The 21,479-nt window shown below is 44.3% G+C and overlaps 1 protein-coding gene across 3 annotated transcripts; it reads right to left on the bottom strand.

Annotated features, from left to right (window-relative positions):
* Positions 1–73: 73 nt before the first annotated feature.
* LOC129812902 (autophagy-related protein 2 homolog B-like) lies at positions 74–21,419 on the bottom strand. 3 transcript variants are annotated; one of them, XM_055864872.1, is made up of 43 exons: positions 21,034–21,419; positions 19,991–20,399; positions 19,716–19,878; positions 19,407–19,559; positions 19,205–19,307; positions 18,897–19,059; positions 18,629–18,808; positions 18,416–18,512; positions 18,152–18,316; positions 17,865–18,016; positions 17,656–17,767; positions 17,319–17,562; positions 17,066–17,228; positions 16,803–16,895; positions 16,375–16,563; positions 15,971–16,244; positions 15,761–15,869; positions 15,446–15,653; positions 15,180–15,322; positions 14,836–14,999; positions 14,423–14,598; positions 14,151–14,301; positions 13,818–14,011; positions 13,585–13,665; positions 13,355–13,461; positions 10,777–10,869; positions 10,620–10,690; positions 10,440–10,516; positions 10,174–10,344; positions 9,748–9,880; positions 9,456–9,655; positions 9,122–9,351; positions 8,825–8,942; positions 8,536–8,727; positions 8,326–8,427; positions 8,075–8,153; positions 7,718–7,937; positions 6,403–6,472; positions 6,187–6,269; positions 5,894–6,015; positions 4,418–4,572; positions 4,133–4,282; positions 74–3,992 (listed from the first exon to the last, which is right to left on the bottom strand). In XM_055864872.1, the coding sequence occupies exons 2-43, from the start codon at positions 20,150–20,152 to the stop codon at positions 3,762–3,764; spliced, it is 6,243 nt and encodes a 2,080-aa protein (XP_055720847.1). In that variant the 5' UTR covers positions 20,153–20,399; positions 21,034–21,419; the 3' UTR covers positions 74–3,761. The 3 variants fall into 3 exon arrangements, with proteins under 3 accessions (XP_055720847.1, XP_055720846.1, XP_055720848.1); XM_055864871.1 differs by having other exon boundaries at positions 21,043–21,419; XM_055864873.1 differs by lacking the exon at positions 21,034–21,419 and adding an exon at positions 20,794–20,992.
* Positions 21,420–21,479: the final 60 nt, after the last annotated feature.

The following is a 21,479-nucleotide window of genomic DNA, read 5'->3' as shown; positions in this document are numbered from 1 at the left end:
AATGCTCATTAACAGAAATGTAAACAAATTTGTTCACAACATTTGAGAGAAATAAGATTTTTCTGCATATGGAAAATGTTTGGGATCTTTTATTTCAGCTCATGAAACCAACACTTCACATGTTGTGTTTATATTTTTGTTCAGTATAAATCCAATATTTTTTTCAAATTAGACATATACATATTGCCCCTTACAAAATGATCTGTAAGTTGGGTCGCAATAAACGTTTGGTCCATTCTACTCAGGAGCACTTCTATTTTCCAAATCCACAGAGTTTACACCCCAAGGAGTGTTACTGCTCAATTTGCACCCTTTAAAGAGTTTTTGATATTGGACATATACATATTGCACCGTACAAAATTATTTGTTTCCAAATCCACAGTGGTTACACTCAGGGGGGAGTGGCTGCCCATTTGACGGCCCTTATATAGAGCAGCCCATCAACTTAAATCCAATCGTTTTTGTCATATTGGACATACATATCGCGCCATACAAAATGATCTACTCACTAGAGTCCATTGCATTCAAAACAGATGAGTTTGAACGAAAAAGTTTGCGTGGGGCCCCTCGACACTGTATGGTACAAATATAGCACTGTAAGGGAAAAAACTATTGTGTCCATAAAACTACGGTCCAGTCTGCACTTTTGTACTGTCACTAACTCTCCGCTGACTGACTAATTCAGGAATATACCTGAACTATTTTAGCTTACTCTTTGTTTGCTTCCAGTGTGAAATAAAACGCCATTCCAAACCAGACTTGCCTTATAATGGAGATGCCAAATTCCGACTATTAGCAGGTGATTAGGTGAGAAACAATGTAATCAGTAGACGTATGTCACGAATTTCAAATGTGTCTATTTAATAAGCTGTGATAGTATTGGGCATGACAATGTACTATTGTAAGGTTACGTTGTATTAATATCTGCACAAGTACGGTATGTGAGTAGTACAACAAATGTACAAACTGGCGCTACACTTGTTTCCTATTTTTTATGCTCCATTCATGAACATTATTATAAAGGAGATAACGTTTGGCCACAAAATCTTTGGTTTTCTTCTCAAAAGGCAAAATATTTCAGTGGACATTAGTTTATTTCCCTTTTAAGAATATTTCATGCTTTAAATACAAATTGTGAAGATCAACTGTACACTTATGTACAATAAACAATATTCTCTATTATCACATGCATTACAATTCCCATTACAGTTAAACATTTTTGTTGTGAACTACTGTCCAAAACAACTCAGGGGTTCAGAGCAAATGTAAAGGCTGCAGTATCACATGAGCTATCCCCAAAATAAGCCAAAAACACTAGTCCAATATTTCAAACATGGGCATGATATTTAAGACCAGACAGCACAAGCCAACTTAGGCAAATGTATAGTGAAATAAAGTTTCACACTGACATTTGAATTTTTTTTAAATTGAGAAGCAGTCTACTTCGCACATTAAAGAACTTGCTACACAGGCAATTATACCATACGACTGCAGCCTGCAATTCTCTTATAAATGTATTTCGAAGACAACAGCCATAAAATCATGAAAAAGTCTAACACCCCCCATTGTACTGGTAACAAGTGACCTTCACATCACTTGTAATTAAAAGTGCAGATGATCTATACATTTTACCGCAACACATTCCACAATGCTGAGACTCTTTTAGGATGCTCTCTGCAAGAAATGTTACATAGAATGCTATAAAGCTCACACATACATATCCACATATGCTAAACCTTATAAAATGTTAGGGGGCATACACTTCAATAGCTTACAACATCTCTGGTCGAGATATAGTGTTATTTGACACCAAGTAGGATAAGATCATGTTGAATATGACAAACTACAGACTTGCTGTTTTGACGATTGTTAAAAAAAGATTCAATGAAATGCTGAGCTTCCAGACACCACTCCTTATCTCTGTCCCTTTTAAGGACATGGTATATTAATTTTCCTCACTGTTACCGTTATGGAAAGATTCTCAACATTCAAAACTATCCAGTCCTATCCTCAAAGCTAAGGTAATAAATTATGATCCACAGTAGGGAGGGACATAAGACAGTGACCTCTATGACTCTACATTAACTGCTCCTACGAGTCCCTCTATCTAACATATGGTATTACAACAGTATATTACCATGAAGGCACTGCGGGGGAAAATGTGCTAGGAAGTTAATACAAGCTGATTCACACGAGTTCAAACTGCAACAAGTCTACGAGATGAATTGTGTTTTATTTACACCAGCGCTGACTTTTCAGCGCCACTACATTTTGGCAATATACTCCATCCTGTATATAGCCATGTTATTTTCTACTCCCTATACAGTGTCTCTGGAACGTATTCAGACCACTTGACTTTTTCCACATTTTGTTACATTACAGCCTTATTCTAAAATGGATTAAATACATTTTTTTCCATCAGCAATCTACGCACAATACCCCATAATGACAAAGCGAAAACAGGTTGCTAGAGATTTTAGCAAATTTAGAATAAAAAAACAAACAGAAATACCTTATTTACATAAGTATTCAGACCCTTTGCTATGAGACTCAAAGATGAGTTCAGGTGCATCCTGTTTCCTTTATGGTAGAGTGGCCAGATGGAAGCCACTCTTCAGTAAAAGGCACATGACAGCCCGCTTAGAGTTTGCCAAAAGGCACCTAAAGGACTCTCAGACCGTGAGAAACAAGATTCCCTGGTCTGATGAAACCAAGATTGAATGCCAAGCGTCATGTCTGGAGGAAACCTGGCACCATCCCTACGGTGAAGCATGGGGGTGGCAGCATCATGCTGTGGGGATGTTTTTCAGCGGCTGGGACTGGGAGACTAGGCAGGATCGAAGGAAAGATGAACGGAGCAAAGTACAGAGAGATCATTGACGAAAACCTGCTCCACAGTACTCAGGACCTCAGACACAGCCAAGACAACACAGGAGCGGCTTCTGGACAAGTCTTTAAATGTCCTTGAGTGGCCCAGCCAGAGACTTGAACCCGATCGAACTTCTCTGGAGACCTGAAAATAGCTGTGCAGCAACGCTCCCCATCCAACCTGACAGAGTTTGAGAGGATCTGCAGAGAAGAATGCGAGAAACTCCCCAAATACAGGAGTGCGAAGCTTGTAGCGTCATACCCAAGACTCAATACTGTAATCACTGCCAAAGGTGCTTCAACAAAGTACTGAGTAAAGGGTCTGAATACTTATGTAAATGTGATATTTCCGGTTTTATATTTAATAAATTAGCAGACATTTCTAAAAACCTGTTTTTGCTTTGTCATTATGGGTTATTGTGCATAGATTGATGAGAAGGAAAAAAAACAATTTAATACATTTTAGAATAAGGCTGTAAAGTTAAAAAAAATTGGAAAAAGTCAAGGGTTCTGAATACTTTCTGAAGGCACTGTATATAGCCATGTTATTTTTACTCTTTATTTTTATTTGTTATTTACTGTGTATTTATTCCTCGCATCACTATTTCGATTTTATTTTTTATCTTATCTTTAACTCGGCATTGTTGGAAAAGTACCCGTAAGTAAGCATTTCACTGTTAGTCTACTATGCCGGTTGTCTATGAAGCATGTGACAAATAAAATGTGATTCGATTTTTTGCATCCAAAATTAAATCTGCAGAGTCAGTTTCTTCCAGCTTGTAAGACTCAAAAGGCCTTGCAACAGCTGAGACGGAGTGTGTTCTCTGAAAAAAAATACACCGCCCTCTGATTCCGCACAATCATCTCTTCAGTTATTGGACAGCAGTCGGCAATCACTCCTCCCCTTGCCGCCATTTCTGTGATTCCTCCTGGCGTGCGTCTGGGTGAATCTGGTTCCTCATGCCCCCCAGTACGTTGGAGGTGGCCTCGGTGGCCATGATGAGAGGCTTGACCACAGCTGGGGGGAGCTGTCTAAGGACCCCACCCACTGCCCCGGTCATCCCACGCTGCTCGTGCTCCCGTGTGGCCGTGTCATAGATGGTCAGAGCAGTGTCCGTGATTCCCTGTTGGGACACACACATTGAACATGATTTATAACAGACCTGATAAGTAACTTCATTCTGTACTCAATCTTGTAGTGTGTTACACTTTAAGCAGCACTACAAGTAGATGAGATGCAAATTGCTTGCATCTTGCAATTTACCTCTTTTACAACACTGTAAGCGTTGGCTACTCCTTCTCTTAGATCAACTGGCTGATGAGCAAATCGGTAATGAGAGAACCGTTTTATTCTCTTCATTTCCCTCTCATCGGATCCTGGAGATACCATGTCATAGGCAGTCTCTGCTGCTGCCTGAAGAGCAAAAATAAAACAAATTGTTTTGCATTACATTATGGAGCCTGACAAACTGGTAACACAGAAGTTGAGATGCAGGACAGTTACAACCTACATTGGAAATATTCTATCTGAACCAGGGTGTGTTTTTACCTGGATAGTCCGCACCATGCGGTTGGTAAGCTCCAGAGCAGCCATAGCTGTGGAGGTGCCAAAGGAAGCAGTACCCCGCTGCAATCCACGTACAACCCGACCATCCTTCCGGTACTGCTCTATCGGGAGCCACACCAGATCCCTAAATCCCTGGACTGAACAGGCGGAACATTTTATTTGGTCAATACAAAAAAGGCCCATAAGATCAGGATTTCTGACTTTAATTTAGTTTATTAATACATTAAAAATACATACTGAACAAAAATATAAACGCAAATGTAAAAGATTTTACACTTCAAGTGTTACAGTTCATATAAGGAAAATCAGTCAATTGAAAAAATTCATTAGGCCCTAATCTATGGATTTCACATGACTGGGAATGCAGATAGGCATCCCTTGGTCACAGATACCGTAAAAATAGTAGGAGAGTGGATCACAAAACCAGTTAGTATCTGGTGTGACCACTATTTGCATCATGCAGCGCGACATCTTCGCATAGAGTTGATCAGGCTGTTGATTGTGGTCTCTTGAATTGTGTACAGATCCTTGAGACATGGGACAGTGCATTATCCTGCTGAAACATGAGGTGATGGTGGTGGATGAATGGCATGACAATGGGCCTTAGGATCTAGTCACGGTATCTCTGTGCATTCAAATTGCCATTGACAAAATGCAACTGTGTTTGTTGTCCGTAGTAAATGCCTGCCCATACCATAACCCCACCACCCCAATGGGGCACTCTGTTCACACGTTGTCTGCGGTTGTGAGGCCGGTTGGACGTACTGCTAAATTTTCTAAAACGACGTTAGAGGCGGTTTATGGTAAAGAAATTAACATTCAATTCTCTGGCAACAGCTCTGGTGGACATTCCTGCAGTCAGCATGCCAATTTCATGCTCCCTCAACTTGAGACATCTGTGGCATTGTGTAGTGCAACAAAACTGCACATTTAAGAGTGGCCTTTTATTGTCCCCGCACTTGTGTAATGATCATGGTGTTTAAATCAGCTTCTCCTTCTATGCCACACCTATCAGGTGGATGGATTATCTTGGCAAAGGAGAAATGCTCACTAACAGGGGTATAAACAAATTTGTACACAACATTTGAGAGAAATAAGCTTTTTGTGCATATGGAACATTTCTGGGATTTTTTATTTCAGCTCATGAAACATGGGATCAACACTTTACATGTTGCATTTATATTTTTGTTCTGTGTAAGCATAACAATAGTATTTTTTATGTTGATCCAAAAGCTTACAGACTAATTTCCTGTGTGGCGCAATTGGCCAAAAGCATGACCTTTGTCACAGTATCTTGTGTGGTGCTGGAAGGCTTAGACAGAATCTTTTTACAAAGATCCAGTTAATCATTTAAGGAAGTCCTTGCAAATTAAACCACATGCAACATGCTGTCTGATTAATAGGTGAAGACATTAGTGCCTCAAAACCAGTTTATCAACATACACATGTCCTACTTACCCAACTGTACCAGCGAGTGGATAGGTCCCACTCCACCCAACAGTCCTGGCAGCTGGTTCTTCTTGATGTCGTTCAGCCACTCATTTATTGCATAGGAAAAGAGCTTATCCACTCCCAACAGTCTGGAAGAAAACCAATAATGTCCTCACAGTTACTGCATACTGTATTATTCATACTATACATAGAGTGCTTGTGTGTCATCATTTAACATAACGAATGACCCAATTAAGTGTTGGTAGGTCCAATCATAACGAATCATACTAATTTGAGGGGACTGTACTGATTAAACCTACCCTTGTCTGTAGCATAACCGCCTTAGTTTCAACTCAGAGCAATTCAGCTGTGTCAACCCAATCACAATACCAGCAAATGTTCCCTGTAACAGAGGAACAGCGTAGGAAACATGAGCAAAATGTGCTACTGTGAGGCCTGTCAACACTGGAATCACTTAACACAAAACTGAATGTGTTGGTATGCAATGTTTTTAAGAGACTGTTAAAACAACATACCTGCTCCATTGAAACATGTTTCCCATGGTAATCCAGACGAATGGGAACTTCAGAAGTAAACCGAAACTCTCTGAGGGAAATCAAACAAATGAAAACAAATATTTCATAATTTGCTAACAACATCAATAAACACAATGTGCACCTGCTCGTCTCATTCCAAAATCATGGGCATTAATATGGAATTGGTCTCCCCTTTGCTGCTATAAAAGCCTCCACTCTTCTGGGAAGGCTTTCCACTAGATGTTGGAACATTGCTGCGGGGACATGCTTCTATTAATTTCTTTATGCACCTTGCCTTGCTGAAACAGGAAAGGGCCTTCCCCAAACAGTTGCCACAAAGTTGGAAGCACAGAATCGTCTAGAATGTCATTGTATGCTGTAGCATTAAGATTTTCCTTCACTGGAACTAAAGAGCCTGAACCATGAAAAACATCCCCGGACCATTATTCCTCATCCACCAAACTTTACAGTTGGCACTATGCATTGGGGCAGGTAGCGTTCTCCACGCATCCGTGCTTCTACACCTGCATTGCTTGCTGTTTGGGGTTTTAGGCTGGGTTTCTGTACAGCACTTTGAGATATCAGCTGATGTACGAAGGGCTATATAAATACATTTGATTTGATTTGATCCGCCAAACCCAGATTGGTTCTGTCGGACAGCCAGATGGTGAAGCGTGATTCATCACTCCAGAGAACACGAGTCCAATGGCGGCGAGCTTTACACCACTCCAGCCGACGCTTGGCATTGCATATGGCGATCTTAGGCTTGTGTGTGGCTGCTGCTCATCCATGGAAACCCATTTCATGAAGCTCCCGACGAACAGTTCTTGTGCTGACGTTGCTTCCAGAGGCAGTTTGGAACTTGGTAGTGAGTGTTGCAACCGAAGACAGACGATTTATACGCGCTTCAGCACTCTGCGGTCCCGTTCGGGGAGCTTGTGTGGCCTACCACTTCGCCGCTGAGCCGTTGTTGCTCCTAGATGTTTCCACTTCACAATAACATACCTTACAGTTGACCGGGGCAGCTCTAGCAGGGCAGAAATTGAAGAACTGAAGAAGAAGAACTATGACTTTCAATGTGGCACCGTCATAGGATGCCTATGACGGTGCCACATTGAAAGTCACAGTTCTTCAGTAAGGCCAGTCTACTGCCAATGCTTGTCTATGGCAATTGCATGGCTGGGTGCTCGATTTTATACACCCGTCAGCAACGGATGTGGCTGAAATAGCTGAATCCACTAATTTGAAGGGCTGTCCACATACTTTTGTATATATAGTGTACCTGTCCACCTCTACACATAGTGTGGACACCTACCTGAAGAAGATGGGCTGGTCAGTGAAGGATGATGCAGTGGCAGCCTCAGCTTCCCCAGAGTCGCTGTTACTGGGCAGGGTGAGGCCGTTGAGACTGAGGCTGGAGCGGCTCTGGGCAGGCACAGAGATGATGGGGGCAGGGTCCTGGCTCCCACCTCCATTCTTAGTGAAGCTGCACGAGACCTCTGGGGCAGACGGCTTCTTCATTGAAACACACAGTGCTGCAGGCCAACAAATGCATCATTGAGGGTCAACATTTTGCTCAGCGACAAATCATGAAATAAAACACGTGATGAAAATGCTATTCAATAGGCTACATATTTCATACAATAGTAGCCTATAGCCAAGGATCTTTTACCTTCTTGATCAGGTGGAGAGAACATCTCAACTTCAGCAGCAAGGCTAGCAAAGAAGTCTTTCAAGAAAAACAATGCATCCTACATGAAAATAAAAAGCCTGTGTCATTTCAAAGGGATCAATATTAAAACTGAAACGTGTTAAATGAGAGCATGTGAATGCCTACCAATTTCCATGGCTTGAAATCTTTTGCAAACCTCAGAAGGATGTATGATTAACTAGAAAAAAACAGCACGTTTTTCTCTGGCTCACCTGATCGATGTTGAGGCGAAGGGGCATGAGTGAGACTCTCAGACAGCACTCCTGGGGTGCTTGACCCGTCTCTGGACACATGTGCAGAGCCCGAACTGTCAGCTGCAAGAAAACAAAAAACATTCAGCCTCAACATGCCTTATCCACTACCATGTCTTTGATGTGACCACAGTCACATGGACATTACTCTAGATGCCCAGTATCCCTCACCATGTTGGAGTGGGCCGTGCGGGGCATCTCCTTGCTGGAGTAGAGGTACAGGAACTTGTTCATCTGGGAGGTGGCCAGTCTGTCTCTGATCTCCAGGTCCTGGACGATGAGAACCTGCCGGGACACAGGCTGGTCCGCCGCCGACCCAGAGGCCACCGGGACCTGGGGGTATACCTCATGTTGGAACCGCACCTGAGAAAAGAGCAAGATGTCCTAAACTTTAGCTTCAGACTCATAGGCAACATGTTGTATAGTTACAGGAGAGGGGGGTTGTGTCATGTTCTCTTACTTTGCTGAGCTGGATCTCCATCAGGACGTCAGGGTTCCTGCCCCGCCCTCCCCCGGCCCGTCCTCCACCCCTGCCCTGTCTGACTGGGGTCTGGGAGGGGGAGCTGTGTGGGGTACACCTTCAACATAACCCAAACATTAACAGATGACACTTGATCATCTGTTGCACCTTTTGACCATTACATCCATTTCTTTCTCTAGCCATCCTGACATTTCACACAATCTCAGTTCAATCACATCTCCCAGTATTGTTGTTGTAATAAAGAACAGTTGAACAGTCCAAAGCACACACACTCACCCCCAACTTCTAGCTGGAGAGGAGGTGAATGTGGAGCTCCCAAAGTCCTTCCCCCCGTACAGGTGCCAGATGACAGAGATCTCCCTGATGAGGTAGCGCAGCTCTGGGACAGGGAAGTTCAGGGCTCCTCTGCTGGAGTCGCTGCTGTCCAGGGGCAGGCCAAAGTGGTCGTCTTTGATCTCAATGGAGTCTGGGATTAACTTGTTCACCACGGGCTCCTCGTCCCGATCCTGAGACAAACACACCCATCACACCAATGCAATGGAGTGACACTTAAAATGTACAAGTTATTCAACATGCTGAGTAAGTAAGTGTATGAGATGCATGCTCTTACGTCTGCTCTGGAGCCCGGGGTCTCTAGAATACAGAAGTCGTCGGTCTCTGGGACCAGGCTAGGGGCAGGGGTGATGAGGGGTGAGTGGAGCGTAGGGTAAGTGGGACTCAGCTCTTGTGGCAGATTTCCGCTCTCGTCCGGGAAAAGGAAGAGGTCAGAGCGAGGCTGGTCGAGGTCATGATTCTGCTCCTCATGAATTCCTGTGGGGGAGAGTAATGACAACGTAAAATCACACAGACAACTACTATGCATGTAGTAAATGTCAAGTCATTTTAGTTGTATGTAGTCTCACCATTGTGTTGCAAGGCCAGGCTGTGCTGGTTGTCTGTCTCTTCCATGGCCTCACTCATCAGGTCCTGCAGCATCTGCTGCTCAGCGTCGGGGAGCGGAGGAGCCTGGGAAGGGGGCCGGCTTGAAGCCTCCGACTGACCAAACAAGGACATGAACACCATTTTAACTCAGCAGACAGTCCATTGCCTCACAACAGTATTTACACCAGTATAAATTCTACACAGTCCAAACTGGTCTACTCTCAAGGCAATAGTTTGATATACTGTAATTGTAATGGCTATGTTGAGTCATAAATAAGCCTCCCAATTTACAAATACAACAAATTTTCCACTGCCCAGTCACTGCTCTTCACTCTCAAGGCAACAGCTTGATATAGCGTAATGGCTATGATAAATCATACATGTATCTGAGGGGTATAAATGCTGACCTTGGCTCTATGCTTGGAACAGGTGCTTTTGGCCTCCGGCCCAGGAGGGGTCACTAGGTCTCCATAGCTGGCCACATACTGGATGAGGTTCATCAGAGCAGCACAGGAGTCTGAACACGTTCTGATGTGGATGACGTCACTGGAGCAGCGCAGCTCAAATCTGGGCTCAGTCTGTCAAAAGACACAGTGAGAAGACTGGATCAACGGTGCCGTCTTGCTGTTGGAAAGACTTTTCTCATAGATCAACAGAGGTTGTCAGCTCTTACCAATTCTCCGTCCACTCCAGGTTTGACAGCAGTGATCCTCAGCTCTAATGTTCCCATGTCTACCACCTGCACATAGTCTGGGAGATAAAGCACATGGGTTACTGGTCCAATCAAATCTGTTTAAATGGAGAATACGTTAAAGCATCTTTGAATAACAAATTTTACCAGAGTTTGTCTCACCTCGCATTAGATTTACAGAGACGGCATTGCTCTTGTCAGAGAGGAACAAAGCTGCTTCATCCAAAATGATCCTAGAACCAGCACAAAATACATACTGAAACACAAACGTTCAACTTCTGATTTCCTGTCAATGACACGTCCAGTGCTGCAACTGTACCTGAGAGTGGAGGATGAGTGGTCTAAGGAGACACTGCTGGAGATGCTGAATGTCTCCACTACCAACAGAGACCTGAGTGGCAGGTACAGGGGTCTGCAGAGAGGATATACACCATGTTAAAATACAATCATCCAGATCAGGTATTCCTAAACTGGGGTATGCGCAATGCCGTCGGGGGTACGCCAAATACAAATGTGTTTCACATTTTGATTTTTTAAAATAAAATAACAAAAATCTTTTTTTCCCTTCACATTTTCAAACAGTACATTTATATTTTCCAACGGGGCTATAAAGTTGGGTGAGTTTTTCCCCCCCTCACCTGACTAGCCTCGATTCACTGCCAAAAATAAAATTACACCATCTTGTGTTCAGCAAAAAAACACAATGTTAAATACAGGTAGCCTAGTCAAATACTTAACATCCAATCACATTAACCGTTACTCTCTCGCGGGAAACCTTCACTCTTGCACAGACATTTAGAAACATGACAATTCAAAAAATAAGCCACAGGAGTTTTTTTGAGTGAGAATAAAGACTACTTTCAAGTAGTAAAACACGTATAAAAGCAACAGATACCATTAATAAGAAGGGCATTTTATATGGTGAGCTACAGAGTGGCTAGGACAGGCAAGCCCCATACTATTGTGGAGGACTTAATTCTTTCTGCAGCCGCAGATATGGCTGGAACAATGCTGGGGGAAAAGGCCCAAAAAACTAGACAGACAATGCTTTCATAAAACAACACTGTTTCACGACACATCAGTGAAATGGCAGGAGATGTTTTGAAACAATTACTACTTTGCATACAAGCCAGTGAATTATATGCATTACAGCTGGATGAGTCAACAGACGTGGCGGGCCTGGCACAGCTCCTGGTATATGTCCGTTACGTTTATGGGGGGTCAATTAAGGGAGACAACCTCTTCTGCAAACCACTGGAAACCAGAACAACATGAGAGGATATTTTTAAAGTACTGGACAGCTTTGTGACATCAAATGGACTTTGGTGGTCAAGATGTGTTGGTATCTGTACTGATGGTGCAAAAGACATGACAGGGAGACATAGTGGAGTGGTAACGCACATGCAAGCAGTTGCTCCCGACGCCACTTGGGTACACTGCAGCATCCACCGAGAGGCTCTTGCTGCCAAGGGAATGCCTGACAGCTTGAAAGATGTTTTGGACACTACAGTGAAAATGGTTAACTTGGTTAAAGCAAGGCCCCTGAACTATTGTGCATTTTCTGCATCATGCAATGATATGGGCAGCGACCATGTAACGCTTTTACAACATACAGAAGTGAGCTGGTTATCAAGGGGCAAAGTATTGACCCATTTTTTTTTTTTTTAATTGAGAGACGAGCTTAATGTTTTCTTTACTGACCATAATTTTCACTTGTCTGACTGCTTGCATGATGACGAGTTTCTCACATGACTGGTCTATCTGGATGATGTTTCTTCTCGCCTGAATGATCTGAATCTAGGATTACACTTTCCATCAGTGTATGATTTTTTTTGTGTGCAAATTAACTCAAGCTTACGGACAATATCAAATGTAATATAGCGAAGCACCTGAGTGAGCTGGGTGCATCATTACGAAGGTACTTCCCCGAAACGGATGACACAAACAACTGGATTCGTTATCCCTTTCATGCCCTGCCTCCAGCCAATTACCGATATATGAACAAGAGAGCATCATCGAAAATGCAACAAGCAGTTCTGTGAAAATGTTATTTAATCAGAAGCCACTGCCAGATTTCTGGATTGGGCAGCGCTCAGAGTTTCTTGCAATAGCAAATCAAGCTGTTAAGACACTGATGCCCTTTGCAATTTCGTACCTATGCGAGAGTGGATTCTCTGCCCTCACTAGCATGAAAACGAAATACAGGTACAGACTGTGTGGAAAATGATTTAAGACACAGATCTCTCCAATACAACCCAACATTGCAGAGTTATGTGCATCCTTTCAAGCACACCCTTCTCATTAACCTGTGGTGAGTTATTCACAATTGTTGATGAACAAATAAGGTTCTATATGTAAGATGGTTAAATAAAGAGCAAAATGATTGATTATTATTATATTGTGCCCTGGTCCTATAAAAGCTCTTTGTCACTTCCCACGAGCCGGGTTGTGACAAGAACTCACTCTTTCTTATGTTTAATAAATGTACCGTATAGTGTGTGTGTGGCAGGCTTACAATGATGGCAAAAAACATTTGAGAGTGCGCTGACCCTGGTGCTAGAGCGGTACGCAGCTGGAGATTTAATGTTTGAAGGGGTACGGGACTATAAAACGTTTGGGAACCACTGATCCAGATACACAGCCAAGTTAGGTTACAAACGTGACGCATCTACACTGTAGTGTAGTCCACTGTTTCCTCAACTCCAGTCCTCCAGTACCCCCAACAGAACACATTTTTATTGTAGCCCTGGACAAGCACAACTGATTCAACTTACCAACTAATCATCAAGCCCTAAATAAGTTGAATGAGTTATGTTAAGCTGGGGAAACAACAAAAACGTGTGCTTTGGGGGTACTCGAGGACTGGAGTTGGGAAACACTGGTCTAGTCAACAGCACCTGTAGTCCAATGAGCAGCTCCACAGGTGCAGATGAAGGGTGGTGACTGAGGCAGGTGGGATGTAACCCAACACAGGCTCATCAGACACATTCAGGAAGTCCACAATCTGTTACACACAACAAAGAAACACTGATCAGACAAGAGTATGGTTCATTCTATCCAAGGGATGCTTAATGTTGTGGCCTCAGACCGTACACAAACACCTTGGATAGATAGGTGTTGTGTTTACCTGGTCATACCAGCCCAGTTTTGGGGGAACCACTCGGTGCTGGAGTGTGGTCCCTCTCACTCCCACTGCAACCAGGAACTCCTGCAGAGGAAACGCATACTAACAGTGAGCACATATCTCCCCGTCTGTCAAAAATGACATGGCTTTTCTTTCTCAAGCAACAGACTAGTGTTTGAAACACTGGCACAAGTTAATGCACACCAATAGTAGAAATGTAAATGAGGTGTACCTACCTTGACATTGCGCTCCATGTTCTGGGAGGAGATCTTGACGGCGACAGACAGCATGCTGTGGTCCTCCAGGCCGATGCCCTCGGAAGGGGACGCCCTATCAGTCTCAGAGGGGTAGATGGCTGGCTCCAGCCAATGAGGACGCATCCTGCAGGGCAGCTTGATGTCGGACACTGGGGTGTCTCCTTCCACCAGACCTAGGTAGAGATATAAACCCATACAATGTAACAGACACAGTGGCATCCCCATGAACAATGGCATATTGACTCATTTGCAGAGGGGATCTATGAAGCTCCACCTCAAATGTGTGCCCAGGCTTAATGTCTCCAGTCTTACCTTGGTGATAGAGACAGATGTTGCTGGTGTGGAAGCAGATGTAGTGCCTGTCTTTGTAGCCTTCGTACTGTGTAACACTGAACAGGACCCCATTCTTCACCTCCAACCAGAACTCTCCATGTCGGTTATTTAAAATAGTCTTATCCTCCTGCTGGAAAATAAAAATACAAATTGGGGGACCAGTCAGTCAAACAGTCTCAGAGAATACCCAGCTGTTTAAATGCAATGTAACTGAGAAATGACAGATCATTGTAAATGTAACTCAGGGTTACCTTAGCGCTGGTCTGCAGAGCCACCAGGCCGTGGTTGACAGTGAGGATTACAGAGAACACGCTCTGTGAGGTCTTGCTCTGGGCCTTGGGCTTCTTCTTCCTGCGAGATCTGAAGCACTGCTCAGAGGCAGGGGAGTAGTGGTGCATGGTCTCCTCCTCTGATCCACTGTCCTCCTCTACAAGCACAGGACACCACAGTCATATGGGTTGGGAAAGTTGCAGTTCATTTGATATGAAGGAATAACATTTTAACCATTACATTTCAGTACTTTTTTTTACCTGGTACATTAGTACATCTCAATAATATTAATGCACAGAACAGAGTGCACTACAGACTTGCAGCAGCGTATGAAAACCATGAACGAGGTTGAGATGCAGCAGATGTTGGTTGAACTATGTAGGGAGAGTCTCACCCTCAGGGCCAGTGGAGCGGAACGGGCTGAAGCTGTCCTTGGTGTAGTGTGCAGCGTTGATCAGCTGGCTGGCAACAGACAGCCCTACTCCATACGGCATGTTCTCCACTGTCTCCACAGGCGAGGGAGCGTTGGGCTCCCATAACAGCAGGTCATTGTTTATCCTGCAAGAGAGGGGGAGTTGATTATAGACATAGTAAAATGATCATAATTATAGTGAATAGTAAATAGTCAAAGTAATAGCTGTGGTAGAAGCAGTGGAAGATGTAGTAGTTACTGTGATACTATAGTTTTCGCATTCCTAGAACATTTGATTCGTTTCCCCAGTTTTTTGTGCACAGTACCTGTTATGCAGTTTCTCATAAAAGGCCTTGTTGGGTAATGATAATTGCACATTTGGCAAGCACAACTCTAGGATAAAGCGGGAATTGCTCATGGTTTTCTCCTGGAACTCTGTCATTTCAGCCACATCACCAGGAATGACCATCTAAAGGAGAGGGGAAGAAATGTCAATAATTCAAGTTGCCTTAATTACCAGTCATAACTAAATGTTGATCAATCAGTCCTAATTATGTTCAAATTAGCGTTTCAATAATAAATGTGCTCCTACCTCCTCATTCTCATACATGACCCGGCGTGAGGAGAAGGGGGAGGGTTCAGGCTTCCCAAAATCACAGACATCCTTCAGTGAGTGGGCACCTCCCCCCTCCTCCTCCTCTTCCTCCTCTGGGGAGTGGCTTTCGGCCCCCTCGTCCTCCTCCGCAGTCACACGCTCCAGGATGGAGTGGACAGCGGTGGGGTTGACTTTCAGCACCACTCTGGAGGGGCAGGGGAGGGTTAGTAAGGAGAGTTTCACAACATCTAAGAGACAAGGTGTAGGTATGACATGAAGCAGTACAGTACTACACGGACTGGTGTACAGTACCTGGGCCAGTCAAACTTCCCACTGTCAGAGGTGGTCATGTCTCCATCCATGGTGTGGGAGACCCTGAGGAACCTGGCTGCAGGCTGGTCCTCCTGTTCCTGGAACTTCCCTGTGCGAATGGATGAAAAATGAATACAGAAATTATATATATCAAAAGTGGTTCTGGTTTTGAGGCTAACCTGTTCGTTAGCAGCTGGGTGACATACATACCGACTAGCTCTCTGAAGGTGAGCTCCATCTTGGTCTGCTCTGGGGAGCTGCCGCCTGTGAACTCTGTCTTCACCTCCAGGTCCTCCAGCTCCAGGTACAGAACCTCCTTCTGCAGTGACTTCTTAAACCAGGGGCCTCTCTCCTGGTCCGAACGCAGGTCTGGGATGGGGAAGCGCACCACCAGGCTCAACACAGGAGCATTGACTCTTATCGACACGTGGGTGTTGGCTGGAGTACGGCTGTCATCAAGGAAGACCTCTGTAAAGGCCTTGTGCTATGGGGTGGATGAAAAAATTTGAGGTGATTTACTTTTTCATAGTTATTGCAATAATAGGCAGCTTCCTTAAACACATGGTAAAATCGCTGCTATGACTGTGTAAAGATGGTATTAAGACGGTCCTCACCAAGCTGATGTGTTTATTATAGGACGTGTACATGTGAGAGGCCATCATCTCTGTGGTGACCAGTTTCTGTGGCTGTAGCAGAGAGTTGAGGCGGTCCACGATGCTGATGTCCAGTTCAGAGCGGACCGCCCCCAGCTCCACCTGGAAGTCAGCCTTCCTGGGCATGGTGCTCAGACGCACCTGTCCACCCTGGAGGAAAGCATGTAAGGGGGTACTGTATCAGGCACTGTGCAGGATTTGCTACGTACTGTACATTGTGGGCCGAATACTAACTTGAGATGCACACAAATCTCAGTTTGACATTAATGCATGACTGATGCAGAATTAAGTTGAAGTTACTTGAGAGTATGGCAAGTTGGGTTGCAGAACTGGGAATCTAATTACGGTGCATTCACTGCAGATTTGAACCTCCCTAAGATTGCTCTTACCTGCGGCCCTCTGCGTTCAGACAGTTTGTAGAGCAGGTGGAGGCAGGTGGCAGATGGTGCCTCAGTGGTGACAGGGGTATCAAATGTCAGGAGCTGAGGTGGGACAGACCGAGAAAACATCAACATCTCTACAAGCACATGCCATCTATGCCTAGATCCAAAAATAGAATTAAACATCTGTTATGTTATGATATCTGTTATGCCCATGTGTTGTGATCTGATTACTGGGACACTGTGGATGTTGTTGGTGGGGAGGCCTTTACCTCTGTGTACTGGACCCCTCTTAGGGACACACCCCTTTGGGCCTCAGAGGGGAAGAGACACTCCAGCAGCTCCATCTGGCCCAGGGACACGTCTGTGCTGAAGCTGTGCAGGCTGGAGCCCTGACAAAGCTCATATGTCACCTTCATCCCCTGAGCCACAAACCTGGAGAGATAGAGGACACATATGACATGGGATTGAGTCAGTCAGGTTACTAAGATGGCAGGGAAGTGCAAAATATGTCAATATGATCACCTGAGGTGGTCATAGGGGCAGGCATCGTCAAACGCTGTGCGTAACTGGATGAACCCTGCTGGGGGGAGCTGGTCGGAGCAGACAACCCTGAAAAAGTCAGCAGCCATGGGGGCCAGGGGGCTGGGGGCAGCATCTGGTGGGGGCAAGGGGTCGATGTGGAGAACACAAACAGCCAGGCTCCCCAGTGTCAGCCTGAAGACCAGCTCCGGCCTGGACTCATCACCATGGGCTTTGGTTGGGTGGGCTGAAACACAGTACAAAATGAGTGAATTACTGACTTGTAAACACTCTGCTCAGTTTATTCCAAATGGTAGTGACAGTGTATCCCGGTTCTTACAGGTCTGCCTCAGCAGCTTGTGTTGGAGTGGTGAGTCCCGCATCAGGAAAGGGCTTTCTTGGGTCTGTTTCTCCCTCTGTCTGGGCACATCAAGGTAATCGTCCCAGAGGTTCTTAGAGGACAAAGGAACAAAGCATTACACTATGTTACAATAACCATGTCATTAGATCAGGTTAAGATGCTTTTACTCTTAGTCCAGTGAGACGTACCGTGGCATTGCCAGAGGGAGACTCTCCTGGAGAGGGGGAGTAGTTACTGTTGAGTGACAGGTCCAGGTCCACAGTGGGCGGTTCCCCCAGTGGGGGGAGGGATGACAGACTGTGAGACATGTCCATGTCAGCCATGGAGAAGAAGACATCCTCTGCTCCAACAAGAAAGAAACTAGATCAAACAATTGTTCATGATATTTAGATATAAGCCTACAATAACTATCAAAAAGCTCAATACAAGTCATCAGGTTATTAAACATTGGTTGGAGGTAACAATTCATCTGAACCTCGGCTGGACACAGTTCTGGTGGTCTGGCTCTCGAAAAGGTCAGGGTCTTCCCCGGCCATCATTGAGTCCTTCTTCAGGCAGCGGTTTAGCTCCATGTGGAGCCGATACTCATCCTCCTGCTGCATGGGACGGTTCCTCTTGTCCTTCCCCCACTCCGGCCCACCTTCGGACACAAAAGCAGAGGCTTATAGTGTTTCACTCAACAACCTCTGAGGCAGCTCCTTTTAAGATATCATCATTAAATTGCAATCATTAAACCCACCTGAGCCTGAAAAAACTCCAAACATGTCCAGGAGTAGGTGAACTTGCCGTGGAGATAGCAGCACGATCATTGTACTGATCTGTCCATCAACATCCAACTGAAAAACAAAAATACCCTTTCAAAGACCAAGACAATAGACATTCTGTGCATTTCAGTATGTCCAAGTTTCACAGATACTGTGCCATTTCAATCATGTGAGAATGCTGACCCAACCTTTGCTCCAGGCATGGTTTGGTTCTGTTTCAGGACAAGCGACAGATCGATTCTGCCACTAAGGTGACCAATCTGCATGGGTTCAAAGGGTGTTGCAGAAGAAATAGGCTCTGTGAACTGGGGGTGTGGCTCACAGATTATTCTGGGGTTCCAGCTGGGGGATAGCTTGGCCTCTGTCTCCTAAGGGGGTGCAGAAAAGGGAAGAGCGAGTGAGTATCAGTTATCTGTGCTTAAAACTACACAGGAGATTATTTGGGTGTAGACTCACTGCTGGGATGGGTGAGGATTTGAAGCCAGCTCTGGCCGCCTCTGAAAACTCGTCCCAGAAGACGGTGACTCCCTCCAGTTGCAGGTTTTTATGTGCAAACGTGGTGGGCTGGTGCACATTCACACTGGAGCTCTCCTCGCCCGTCTCATCACAATAAACAATCCTGAACAACACAAAACAGATAAGGATTTAAGAGCTCATGTAAAGAGTGGAAAGCTCTGTAAACTGCTCAATAAAATCAGGAATACCTAAGTAAAAGTTATTGGACACTACTTCAATGTGCAAGTAGTTGTTATAACATAACTTACTTGTTGATTCGCATCTCAAGAGCGATTCCTGTTTTGGAATTTTCTGGAACATGTTCTATTCTGAGAACCGTGTCCAAAAAAGTCACCTTGACTCTTCTCAGAACTACAGAAATGAAAGTAGAAATCATAATCAACCCTATTGATTCCTGGGAAAAAAGCCCAATCAAGTGTTGACTTATTGTACAGTAATTTTGTACTGCACCTGTTTCTATGGTCTCTGCAAACTTCTCCAATCCCTCTAGTGGCTGAAAGCTTTCCCCCAAGTCATCCGTTAGTCTCTGGCTCAGACACTCTTTGGCAAGCTGCATGCTGCTCGTCATGAAGCTGGACCAGTACATGGGTTCCATACCTGATGCTAGGGGCACACAGGAAGAAACAGTCATGGTCAACATGATTTATTCAATTTGTAGTCGATGTGGAATCGTTAGCTAGTTAGCTGTGTGCGCACTAGTAGCAGGCAGCCATAGTACAATGATGCTGAAGAAACAAACAAATGGAGGTGTCCTCTTACCCATGCGTGGTCTGGGTCTGAACACCATCTCCAGTCCCTTGACCTCGAGGGCACAGTTCTCCTGCAGCAGGGACGCCCATGGTACGGTCAGAGAGATGGTCTGGATGAAGCCCTCTATTACCTCGAAGGGAGCATCCACTGACTCCAAGATCTCATTCAAAGACTGAAGGGGAAGAAATAGCGCTCAGGCAAAGGTATACTTAAAGTATTTATGTCAATACAAATCCAATTATGCCATTACTATTATTTGTTTACACAACAATGGTTGAACTTACCCACTTGTCCAACGGCACTTGTGCCAGGGATCCAGTGCCTTGATAGAGGTCTAAGCTAAGCTGATCTAAACTCAGTTTCTCTTGTAGGAAATTGCCCAAATACCGATGCAAAAGGTATCTGCATGCCCGCTTCTTTATAGACTCAGAAAATGGCCAAGGCATGTTGGTCTGATAATTGTGGTGGCTGCCAAATGGCTGTTGAATTCAGTATTCAACAAATATGGATAAAAAGGATGTTGGAGAACTATATATTAATCATATTTTTTTTTAAGCATTGGTAGTATCGGTCTTGTCATCCTGGCAATTTCAAATCAGGAAAATGTCAGCTTAAACATCCTATACATACAGGGAGAATTCTATGGTTTCTATGGAGATATGTGGCGATAATTCCAACTTCAGTTTGCTGTACCTATCAATGAAAAGGAACATAAGATTGAAACTCAACTTCACATTTGAACACCACACTAGATAACAAGTTAAGACTTCAGTACCAGTACCATAGCAATATTGTTTTCACTCCTAGGAAGAGAAGTAGACAGTATTACTGTTGGTAGCTGCATGTTAGTGACACCACCCTGACTTCCAAGCGTCGGGCTAATATCTATAAAGAATGGGTGACAATATCTATCTAGCATCACATCATTGTTTGCTCAAACCGGGTGTCTAACGTTACTCGCTTGATAATCCTGTCCATAACGTTAACTTAAAGGATCCGGCGAAATATGATAGGTTTTAATGGTTTGACAATACTGCTAGGTTATTTTAGTTTGATTACAAATATGTAGGTAGTATGACAAGCTTACCAGGGTATGTCGATAGCTATAAAATTAAATCCCCACATAATCGACTTGTTTTTCGTCTGGGGTTGTTAGCTAGCTAATGTTAGCACGACCAAGCTAGCATGAACCTCTTGAACATCTTGGACTAGAACTAGAGTTTGTCTGCCACGCTCTTTTGAATATAGCTCAACTGACATGGCACGACAGTATGTTATGTGTCATATAATGAGTTCTATATAGCAATTTGATGGCATAATAGCTTACGTTTCTCACCTTCTGCATTAATTGTTTACAAACACGTTCATGACACTGCACCATTGAGGGAGTTCGATAACGTGAACCGGTCTATGGCCCGTGATGTGACCGGGCAAAACCGGTGAGTGAGGGGCGAACTCTCAAATCGAACAGTAATCTGCGCCGCTCATCCATGTTGTCAACAAGGCAGCATGATGCATCGTTAACAAACACACATGTATTTTCCATAAAATATGTTCTAATTTTCAAACGAGATAAATAATTTTGATCAAAATCAATCACTTTTGTATTTGAAAACACATAATCCTACTATTACTCCACGTGATTAACCTACGTCACTTTTGTTTTGAGCAGTCTTCGCCGTCGGCCAGAACGAGGCACCTGGCTCCAAAACAGATGCAATCAAGGCTAACCTGCTTCACCCGGGGTATGTCCGGGGCATTAATATAACTCCC

Source organism: Salvelinus fontinalis, chromosome 16 (assembly GCF_029448725.1).
Source record: "Salvelinus fontinalis isolate EN_2023a chromosome 16, ASM2944872v1, whole genome shotgun sequence".
NCBI classification, from domain to species: domain Eukaryota; kingdom Metazoa; phylum Chordata; class Actinopteri; order Salmoniformes; family Salmonidae; genus Salvelinus; species Salvelinus fontinalis.
The sequence above is the reverse complement of the archived record's forward strand: the minus strand, read 5'-3'. Positions and strand labels throughout refer to the sequence as shown.